The sequence below is a fragment of the Vigna radiata genome, chromosome 5, assembly GCF_000741045.1.
Source record: "Vigna radiata var. radiata cultivar VC1973A chromosome 5, Vradiata_ver6, whole genome shotgun sequence".
In the NCBI taxonomy this organism is placed as follows: domain Eukaryota; kingdom Viridiplantae; phylum Streptophyta; class Magnoliopsida; order Fabales; family Fabaceae; genus Vigna; species Vigna radiata.
Genome location: NC_028355.1, coordinates 30919634 through 30931344, shown reverse-complemented (window position 1 = coordinate 30931344; position 11711 = coordinate 30919634). Strand labels below are relative to the sequence as shown.

The 11711-nt window shown below is 30.5% G+C and overlaps 1 protein-coding gene across 1 annotated transcript; it reads right to left on the bottom strand.

The window, feature by feature from the left end:
* Nucleotides 1-704: 704 nt before the first annotated feature.
* On the bottom strand, nucleotides 705-5547 carry LOC106762279 (mitogen-activated protein kinase 19). The gene is made up of 10 exons (XM_014646093.2): nucleotides 5167-5547; nucleotides 4077-4485; nucleotides 3840-3967; nucleotides 3664-3723; nucleotides 2767-2916; nucleotides 2488-2643; nucleotides 2001-2212; nucleotides 1799-1900; nucleotides 1487-1650; nucleotides 705-1309 (listed from the first exon to the last, which is right to left on the bottom strand). Exons 1-10 carry the CDS (start codon nucleotides 5188-5190, stop codon nucleotides 894-896), a joined length of 1821 nt encoding a protein of 606 aa, XP_014501579.1. The 5' UTR covers nucleotides 5191-5547; the 3' UTR covers nucleotides 705-893.
* Nucleotides 5548-11711: the final 6164 nt, after the last annotated feature.

The window sequence follows — 11711 nt, the reverse complement described above, 5'->3', positions numbered from 1 at the left end:
AGTACTAAATGGATGTGCTGAATTGACTTTCCACCACTTCCTGTTCATAAAATTTACGTTAATGGAAATGACGACATTAAACGATTTTATAAGATTTGAGAATTGAAACAAGAGATTTTTGGGAATGTATTGAAAATGTCGTCAAATTTTAAGGATAAAGATAAGATTTGTCTTCTTTTCTTTCTTTTCATTTTTCTTTTTGGTTTGGATTTGTACTCCTAAATGTTTTAGTTATTATAACTACAAGGGGTACATCCTTGTAGAATCAGGTTCTTTACTTTTTGGTAATAAGTATTATGTGAAAATTTGTAACTGATGCAAGTAATGCAAATGGCAGAAAAGTGTCTTAATATCTATTTTATTGTTGTTTACTTTCCTGTTATGTGATAGAGTGCTAACAAACCCAGCTTGGAAGGAATTATACTAGAGTAGAAAAACTAGAGGTTTTAGAAGTTCAAATGTCATGGGATTTATGAGTGCTAATGTTCAAAAGTGGCAACATGGACATCTTAACTGCAATCACAAAAATTGGCTTCAAAGCAAAATAATTCACAAAAATATCTTGTTTACAGCACAAGATTGTATAGAAGAAGATAACTCTTTAAAACTCCATTGCCAACACCTATTCAGCATACATTATCAAGAGGGAAATTCATTTACAATTTTTAAGTTTTCTTTCTTAGATAATTTTTGCATGGAGGGAGTGAGAAACAATCAATTTTTTTATTAATCAATTAAATGATGTACATATAATTACAATGATGGCAATCTGAAAGCAAAAGTGGAAAACCTTACCAGATCTAAACCCGTCTAAAATTTTGATCAACCTCCTTCCAACCCTAGCCATAAAAAGCATACAGGTTATTGTATGCGACCCTCTTAAACCTTAGAACCTATGACAATCCATAGTGAAAGCTCCCTGAATGCCTATGAGCAGCAACAGCTACTGCTGCAGCCCCAACTGCACCAAATTGAGATTGTGCCTGCAGCAGTTTTGCATCAATGGAACCAACAGGATCATTTAAGTGATCTCTCTTCCCCTGTTGATAGTATGGGTTAGTGTTAAGATCAATAGCTGGTCTGGCTGGCATGCTACACTGCTGGCATGAGAGTTGATGTTTGCCTTGTGAAATATCTTTGTATGTTTCTGATGTAGCTTTGGTGTTAGCTGGTTGCACCCTATGGAAACAGTGTGGAGAGACGGCATGAGGAAGTGAGTTTCGGTAGAAGATCCTTTGGTCATAAGCATCTTTTATGGTTCTCCCATTGTCATAGTGCAGAACAGGCCCTACTATTCGACCTGGTTTGGCTGTGGCAAGGAAACAAAAACATTAGTATCTAGTTCAAAATCAGCTTCGAGGTACAGTGCTATAAGGATTTATGAGCTTTCCTTAGCTAGTAGTATTATTCATGTTTGTCTCTAATGATTTAGTTTAGTTTCATTATAAGAGATAAGGTAGCTTCACATTAATCATATAGTTTATACCTGCTGGCACTCTTGGTGGAGGTCGCGAACTCCTTAACTGACTTCCAGAATTTGATTCTACTGATCTCGAAATCTTTGATGCCTCTGCCACCATTTGCTTGCTCTCGTATGAAGCAAAAGATGGCTGTGTAGTAGGAGGAATTATACTAGAGTGAACAGTAGACCTTCACAAATTAAATGGAAATTATTATACATCACAAAGTATTCACCTAAAAAAGTAACAAACTTAACATGGGAACGAAAACTTAGAGCCAGAAACTAAATACAGTAATTACAAAGCATTGCATGGTCAGTAAAAGTTAGCATTATTACCTTGGAAGGGAGACATGCTTCCTTTCTGGAGGAATCACAGGACCACTTTTACCATGATTTTCCTCAAGATAAGCAAATTGCTTTCTGAATTGATCTATTGCACTGCAAATAACATATCTCCGTAAATAATAAGCATTGCATATAATGTATGCATTATGTTATGTTGCACATCAGTAAGAAAAATCACTGAGTAAGCTCCAACCTAGGGTAAAGGAAGTGAGTGCCTTCAGTTCCATTCATGTAATCTTTAAGCAACTGCGGATGATATTCCAGTATTTCCCGATATATTAGTTCCCTAACTTCGTCCTTTGTCACCCGTCTCCTCTCAAACTCGAATTCTAATCGTGAAATTGGCTGACACGACGGTTCTCTCTCAACTTTGGCCAAACCCTTAAAGAATGTATCGGATAGTGCCTGCCAAAGATAGATGCATAATGATTTTTTTCAGATTTATATTGAATAAAAAAAAATTAACTTTCAATACAGTGAACCTGAATATATGTCACTATATTCACCTTAAATGGGGTACAATATAAGGAAGCTTTTGTAATACAGATTATGGTTCTACCCACTACTATGTTTTTTTCTGTTGTATCTTGTGTATTGTATATATTTATATCAACACATATTTTTCCTTTCGCTGATAAAAAAGAAATAAACAATATACGGAATTGTAAATAAATAGATACCTCTTGAGCTGTTGGTCGATCCTTTGGATCAAATGCTAAAAGCCTTTGCAGTAGACGCAGTGCCAATGGATCTGCATTTGGAAATTTCTGTTCAAATGGCACAGGAGATTTTTTCCGCATTTCCATCAAGTACTTCCTAGCCTTGTCATTTCGGACCTGCATAAATTCAAATTGAAAGTAACTCTCAGATGTTTCTAAAATAGTATTTCATGAAAGTAACACCAGCAAGCCCAAATGTATAAGATTATGTCAAAGATAAACAAAAAAAAAAGTCCATACTCCTGCAATAGTTTCTGGTGATGGTGTCCCAAGAAGATCGGTAATCAAATCTAATTGATGCACAACACTTTTTCCAGGAAATAGTGGCTTTCCTGTCAACACCTCTGCAAAAATGCATCCGATGCTCCATATATCAATTGCCGGTGTATACTGCAAAAAAGATTCCAAGAAAATTATTATACTAAAGAAGAAGTGTAATTACACATCCCAACGAAACCACTTCAGAGAAACAGACAAACTGACACAGTTACCTGAAGGACAGATAAAATCAACTTCCAGGAGAGATCAATAGTCCTCCTGAACAAGAATTATTACAATCTAGGCTTTACTGTTTACTATAAAACACACAAAGCATTTCATACAGAAATGATGGCAACACCTTTACAAGCCATGCAAGCAAACTATGTTTCCAATTTCTCCTTTCTGGGAAACTAAAATGATAAACAGCAAATATTAGTAACATATATGGTACGAACTTTCAAACCTTGCAATGCCCAATACTAACCTCCTCTACATGCCTACCTAGGTGTCAGGACTCAGGTCCTAAAAATATTTTCTAGAAAAATCTAACCAAATGTTCCATCAATTTATTAACATGTATATTGCATACTAGATATTCAACATGTGCATGATACTCAACTTCATAGTTCTACATTACTCTCCAACCACAAAATGCAATTACATTTTCTCCCTCAGATGCAAATTTAAAGGGGAACAACCCTTGAATAAAAATTAAACAAATCCAGTTAAGATCAGCATGCAATAATGATGTCCAGAAAATTGTTATTAACTCAAACAAGTCTCTGTAATAATATCATAATACTGCCTTGCAGCTAAAAATAAGCATATATGCCTCTAAATGATCTATATTACATAAATTTTGGCCAAATTATATACCTTAGAAAAGAAGGAACCACATAGTTCTGGGGCCCTGTACCATCTTGTGGCAACATAATCCTGCAATATGGACCAGAAGAAATAACGAGAAAATTAAATATTACTTTTGAATGTTCAGAAACAGTCATAACTCCCATATGCTCAAAATCCAAGTTTAAAATCAAAACAAACAGTACCGTCCAAAATGTTGTTGTTGGGGCATCATTAAACGCAACCCTAGCCAAACCAAAATCACAAACTTTCAGTTTGCAGTTTGCATTTGCCAGGATATTCTTGGGTTTAAGGTCTCTGTGATATACATTAGCTGCAACCACACATAAGATCATTTAGAAGAAACTTGGTGCAATTATTGAAGAAAATATAACAGTGTGAAAAGAATGCATATCAATGTCGCACAATGAAAGCGCAAATACCTGTATGCATATACTTCAACGCACGTAGCATCTGATAAAGAAAAAACTGATGGTGCTCACGGGTCAAGTCGTCATTAGCTTTGATGACCTGATGGAGATCAGACTCCATGAGCTCAAAGACAACATAAATATCTTTAAACTCCCTCTTTGAAGGCGGTAACATGATCCTCTTAATATCAACAATATCAGGGTGTCTTAAAAGTCTAAGCAACTTGACTTCCCTGAGGATTCTAATGGCATCAGAGATATGTTCAAAAATATCATGAATCTTCTTTATTGCAACCTTTCCCCCAGTGTGTGTATCAATTGCTGAACAAACAACTCCATAGCTACCCTTCCCAACAACTTCAAGAATCTTGTATCGGTTGGCATCCCCATACTCAGTGAAAAACTCTAACTCTTTGATATCCTGCGCATTAATAAATTACACAAATTCTTACACTCAATTCATCTAATAAGTATTGGTTGAAATGAACCAGAATAACACAAAAACATTTATGAAGGAACAAAATCAAACTACATATACATGTACCGAATTAACAAACTCATCCGTATCTACAAAAAAAAGAAATACACAATCCAGTCCCAAAATTATTATTTCACAAACCATCACTACCAAGATATCACTATAGAAAAGAATATTAATTATACATGTACTCAAAATGGACTCCAAACATGTAAATTTTCTTGAAAATAATGAGCAAGATTCAGTCACAACAACCACCATTAATCAACAAAATTCGGCAGAATCGAGCCAATTCAACAGTGATGCTCATCCAAATTTGCACACTCCAAACTAAAACCATGCAAGATCCACCAACCACAGAGGAGAAAAACCCCATCTTCACATCTAGAAACCAGAACAAAAACAAAAATGATATTTTTTTTACAGCAAACACCTCAGCACACTCGTTGTATGACCATTTGGTTCACAATTTCATTTCATGACCAGAATTTATATTTATTTTCCATTTTCCATCACCCCAGTTTCCAATTTTCCATTTCTATAACACCACCGTGTGCCACGTCACCTCACAATACCACAACAAACTCTGCAAACAAAAGGGGCAACAGTGGAGAAAGAAAGAACCTTCTTCAGCTGATCTTGCTGCATCTTCTTTCTTCGTTCCTTCCTTTTCTTTTCTTCCTTGGAACAGATCCAAAACGAAGCAACGTCACCGGCCACCTACCGTGTCGGTAACTTCACTCCCCAACCAAAAGGGTAACCCGAAACCCCAGATCGAAGATCGAGCCCCAACTTCAAAATTGAGCTAGGAAACAAGAAATTGAAGCGATCAACCAGATTGAGAAATGGAGATAAAAAAAAAAAGCGTGAGCGAGAAGGAGAAGAAGCTGGAGGTGTAGGGGAAGCAGAAAGGGTTCAGTGCAGAGGATCTGAGCTCAGAGGAGAGGCAGAGAGAGAGAGAGATCCAAATACGCAGAGAAGGACAATTGGGACGAAGTGGGTCAAATGTTCTTATTATATTATATATATATATATATATATATATATATATATATATATATATATATATATTCGTCTTTTACTGTCTAATAAAATTAAAATATATATAAATGCATAATAATATAATTATAACAAAAAAAATTTATTATCGATCACCTTTCTATTTATAAGATAGCTCATGCGTATATAGATAATAAATAGATTTTTCATCCAAAGTTTAAAAGCATTTTATGCCTATATTAAATCATATTAATTTATATCTTACTATGTATAATTTCAATTAATTAATTTTTATAATGACTATTTAAAAATATTACTTTATTTTAGGCTTACCAATTGTAAATGTTTAATGATAATGTTTGTATCAATTAATGATATAAAACACGTTTCACTAAAAACAATTCAAGATTCACAATTATATATTTTTTAAGAGAGAAAAATTATATTCATTTTATTTTTTTATTATGTCTTCTTTTTTACCATTTTTATTATTACCATATGAAGGATCACATTAATTCTACTTTAAGCGGCTTTGTACTGAAAAAATTCATACCAAAATCATGATTGATTAAATTTCATTTCAGTTAATAGAAAATATTAGTCCGGGTATATATATGGTTTGTTAAATCTTATGAATACTAAGTTGTGTAAAAATTTATGTTTTCAATCCGTCATTCAAATATTAAAGTTAATTTGTAATAAATATTTTATTTTCTCCGAAATTTCTATTTAATTGTTAAATTCTCCTTAATAGAAGTTGTAAATTATAATTATGTTTTTAGTAACTTAAAAAGAATTGTATGTCTTGTACATAAATTCTCCTTAACTGATATTTTGCATAAAATAGATATAATACTTGTATCCATATTCATAATTGCCATTTATGTTTTTTTTTTCTTTTTTTTGTTTTCTAGTTACACCTAATGGAAATACATTTGTGTTTATTGTACTTAATGCAAATACATTTGTGTTTATTATGTAACTATAATGAATGACTTCTTTCATTTTTCTTTGGATTATTAGTCATATAAGAACATAAGTAGTTTCATAAATAAATTTTGATTGGTATAAGGACATGCATATTTAGCACAAGAAATAAATTATAAGTAGTAACAATATTTTGTAAGCATATTTTGAGTGTGTTTCAACTAATTTATTACTTAATATAAATCAAATTAAAGAATTGTGATAAGACATATTTATCTAATTATTGTATACATCCCATATTGAATGTTTTATGATATTTGAGAAGCTCAACAATGATTGTACAATCATTTTTAACTCTTAATTTTTAGAGTATCTAAACTATATTTTTTTGGTTGGATAATGCTCTACTTTTATGTTTCATATTTGCTAATTTAATTTGGTTTTGGACTTGATTTATCATGAAAAATATATTCATAACCTTTACTTGAAGTACATGTTATAATTAAAAATATGACTTACTTTTCTATTAATTTTAAGATTTATATATTTTAAGACAATTTTCTTTATTAAGTTAACTAGGATACAATTAAGAAGTAAACTCTTATATGTAACAAGTAAAATTTCTTTTGTAGATGAAAAGAATAATTGTCTATATTCTTATTATAAATAGTGAAGTAATGCATTGCAGCAGTTTGATTAAAAATGGTTAAATAACACTATATATAAAGTAAATATAGTATATATTATTTTAATTAAAATAATAATGCAACACATTTTATTAATATTTTTTCTGAGTAACAAAAACTGGGTCAAATCATAACTATTGGATTTTAAATATTGATGTACTTTTAAATTATACAAACAAGTGCAGTAAATGTTTTATTACATATAAAACACAGAGTAATTTAGTGTAAGGATTTTATAAATTGTATAGCATGAATGGTTTTAAATTATTTTAGTTAATTAGTTGTAACAATTAAATATAATTTATTATTAAATGCATAAAAGACAATAATTAATATTTTAGTCAAATTGTTAATATATGAAAAAAAAAATCAACAATTATAAGTTATAACAGTATACATTTGATTTTGGTTTATTTAAAATATGTTTTGTTATTATTTATAATATATAAATGTAATAAGCTTTTAATATGTAATAAAATTTAGGTAAATCTTGATAAGGTCTAACTTACTTTAAATAAATTTCAGCATAAAAGTAAATAAGTGAATAATGTATATATATATTTATTCATTTATATATATATATATATATATATATATATATATATATATATATATAATACGATAAACATTTGACTTTTTATATTGGTGTGTTAAATAATTGGTTAAGAATATACTAATTCAGCAATGCAAGTTACCTGGTTGCAAAGTAAAGTCGCCTATAGTCACCGTCCAAATGTTTCAAAAGCTGAACTTCTGCTAATAATAATATTTTACACGCATCTTCTAACTTTTTATACACGTGTAGTTGAGCTACCATCCTTAATTATTCTTCTACCAAAATTCAGCAACCTTCTTTCAAGTACTAAAAGTCTAGAACTTATCTACTAAAGTGCTTTATTTCATTTAATTTTGATATGTAAATGAGTCTTAATTTTCTTGTTAAAAGAACAAAGATTGTGATTTGGTTTTTAGCATCTAAAAATTGGAACATGGTTTCTCTTAGAATTTGTGAAATTTCTTAAGATGTAATGATTAAGAACTAAATTGTATTTTCTTTTTAAGTATAATTTCATGATGCTTCATTCCTATATTCAAATTTATCTATTCATATATTTAAAAACTAAAATAATTATTTATCAATTTAAACATATTTTAAAATAACTTGTTATTTTTATTATAAAATATAAGAGTATTTTTTAAAATTTCAGAAAATGATATTTTAGAAGTAGTGATAATTTAAAAATAGTGAAACTCAAATATTTTAATATTAAATGATTTTATTATAAATAGTTTTGTTATAAACAAGTTTTATCATTTTAAAATGTATCATCTCTTTATAAACTATTTTTCTAGAGTTTTCTACCTTTTCTCAAAGGGTTATTGCACCCTGTTTAACTGTTTGAATATCGAAGACCATCTATGTGATTCTTGCAGTGAGATCTTCAAGTTTGTCTGATCAGTTTCTCAATTAGAGTAAGTCACTTTTCGATCCTTTTCTCTAGTTTCATGCTCTTCAATGCATGTGAGGTTTCTCTCTGTCGCATGTATGGTTTGAGCTTTCTCTTAGGTTCTCTACTGATCAGTGGTTCTAATGGTATACCATGATCATGTTTTCGTGATCTGTAGCTATTGTTTGATCTCTTTAAGCTGAGGGAACATAATAGGGTTCTCTAGAGCCAGTTGGAGTTTTAGTAGGTAAGGGAAACTAAATGTCTATGTCTAAATTGATATTATTTTGTAAGTTTGGTTGTTGTATGTGTATTAACTTGGTAGAATAATAATTTCAATGTTTATGAGATATGCGTTATGGAATGTATGTTTTGCTATGTTATGGTCGAAATTTGATATGGTGAAGTATGGTTGTTAATATTATCATTAAATTAATGCCATGGAATTGTATTGATGTTTGTAGTTGACTGAAATGTTTGTGAAGAGAGGAATGGTCAAAGTTATATTTTTTTTAGTAGCTAAAAATGGAGTTTTTAATTGTCAAGTTGGTGAGAAAAAGGTTGGTTTGGTGAATCTAGTTTTTGAGGTCTGTTGTGGGGTCAATTAAGATCTAGTAAAAGTATGTTTTGGGTGGAAATTGAGCTAGACCCAAAAAGGGTGGTCAATGGTTAGTGTTTGAGTGATGTTGAGTGCAAATTAGAAGTTTGGTTAGTGAAATTTTGATGTAAGGAGTTGGAACTGAATTGGAGAGTTTAAGGTTTGTGTTTGAGTCATTTAGGACTTGTTTAGGTCTTTAGTTTGTTGAAATTGGTGTAGGAAGTTTTAGAAGTGAGTTTAGGTAGTCTAGAATGGTCAGTTTTAGGTTTGTAGTGGTCAATTCAAGTTAGAGGTTTGTTTTTTAGATGTTTCTCGGTGTCTAAGAGTGTTTAGGAATCATTTAAACTTGTGCAGAGGGTCACCAAATTCAAAATAGGAGAGTTTTAGAACCTGGTGCAGTATTGGGTGCCCCCCAAGCGCTCCTTGAGCATCCTTTTTCCGACAAGATCACGCCCAGGTGCCCCTACGCACCCTTTAGGCGTCCTTTTTGCGAGAGGAACTTGCCTGAGCGCCCACTGAGCATCACTACACCCGTTTTGGGTTTTCAAGTTTTGGAAATCTCAAATTCTAGGTTCTGGATATCATTTTTGGACATTCTTTAGTTTGTTTTAGGGGTTTTGGACCCTTTTGGAATTGTTGGTGACAGTTTTCAAGCCATTTTCCTTGCCTAATGTGGGTATCAAGCTGCCATGAAGAAAACTTGTATTATTGTGTGTTTTAATGACTTGTAAGGGTATTTCTAGTTCTTTAATGTATGATCAGTAGTTTTATGTATTGGTATACTATGTAAAAGTGAAAAGAAATGTCTATAAATTATCAAGTGAATTCAAAGTTGTGAAGATTAGTTCCAAGGTGGAACTTCTTGGTATGGTTTCAAGTGTTGTTAGAACGAATGCAAGTAGCTTAATCTTGGGAGTTATCCTAATACTTTAATCATCATACATTCTCAAGTATAGAGGTTTGACACATGTGGTGAGAGTAGCAAGAGGTCATAGTCTTGGGTGCTTCCAGTATGATCCAAAATGAGTGATAATGGACTAACCTTATGAGTGTGGTAGGGTGAAACCTATTGGAATTTACTTGCAAAGCAGTAGAGACCACCACAAGTGCACAACTCATCATAGCTCAACATTCATTCTAAGTCTAGACAGTCCAGTCAAAATATTATCATGCATAAGTGTTTGTTTAGTTGGTGTGATACGTGTATCATGTGTATAATGTTTAAAATGTTCAAATATATCATTAATTGTTTGTGTTCTAGCTTGTTCTTGCTTGTGTGTTGTCTATCTATATATTATTTTCTTTTTTGCGATGATCACCTAAATGGTATGAGCTTAGAGAGATAGTCTTCTCAGTTGTTCCAATGAAAGATGAAAGTGAAGTAGATGGTTTTATCAGTATAAATCTTATCTTTTGTAGGTTTGTTATCATCATATATGTAATATTTTATTTTAATAATTTTATACCATTAAAATTGGATGTTACTATTTTTATCATTATGCTTATTATTATTATATATATTATATATATATATATATATATATATATATATATATATATATAAATAAGTGATCTAATACTTTTCAATAACAAGCAGAAAGAATTTAGTATTTTTATGTTGTTTAAATTACACAATTCTAAATGTAGTAAATATTATTGTTTTTATATTCTTAAAACATTTTTTAATACTCTTCGAACTTTTTTAACAGAGATTTTTTATTTTTTAAACTGAAATGTTCAAAAAAGAGTGTGTGTTTCTATAAGACACCTCAACGTCCATAATTATCTAATTAGAATCATCTAACTAATTAGTCTCTTTAGTTATATCATTATTTTTGTAACAACAAGGAGACATATTTGTTTAAGACACATATATAAAATATCAATACTGAGTCTTTAAAAAAATTACAAAATTCAACCACAATAAAATAAAATATAAGTAAAACTCATATAAGTAATTAATTATAAAATAAACACAAAATCTTAAAACATTAAATTTGTGAATTTTATTCATCGTATCTGAATTTTCCATTTTTTTATTTAATATCATATTTAAATTTCTAGCAGGATAACATGTAAGATAGAATATATAGTAGCATATTATTTAAAAGAGGAAAAATTGTAAGACCGTAGTAGCCACAAGTTTTTAGAAGTTGCGGGTCCAATTCTAAATATTATATTCTATATTCTCAATCTCCTTCTAAGACATAATAATGTAAAAATTGGAAAACAAAACGATAACGACTCCCTTGTCTTTGGAACTAATAATACAGTAGATACAATAAATAAATAAATATATATATATATATATATTAATTATTGGGAATCTAATTATGAGTAAAAGTCTCATGGTATATAAAAATAAGAAAATAAAACATTATATAAGAATGAAAGATCTATTAATTCATGGGTTAAATATGTTTTTCCTCCCCCAACTATTGGCCGTTTTTGTGTTTAGTCCCTCTTTCAAACTATAGTACAATTTAGTCCTTCAATTTTAGAAAACTCTGG

Bases quoted from the DNA above. Each gene is read 5' to 3' on its own strand.
- LOC106762279 (XM_014646093.2), bottom strand. From the start codon at position 5,190: ATGCAGCAAGATCAGCTGAAGAAG. The intron at 4,486-5,166 runs GTTCTTTCTTTC...ATTAATGCGCAG, and splicing joins AGCAAGATCAGCTGAAGAAG to GATATCAAAGAGTTAGAGTT. The intron at 3,724-3,839 runs GTACTGTTTGTT...TCCATATTGCAG, and splicing joins CAACAACAACATTTTGGACG to GATTATGTTGCCACAAGATG.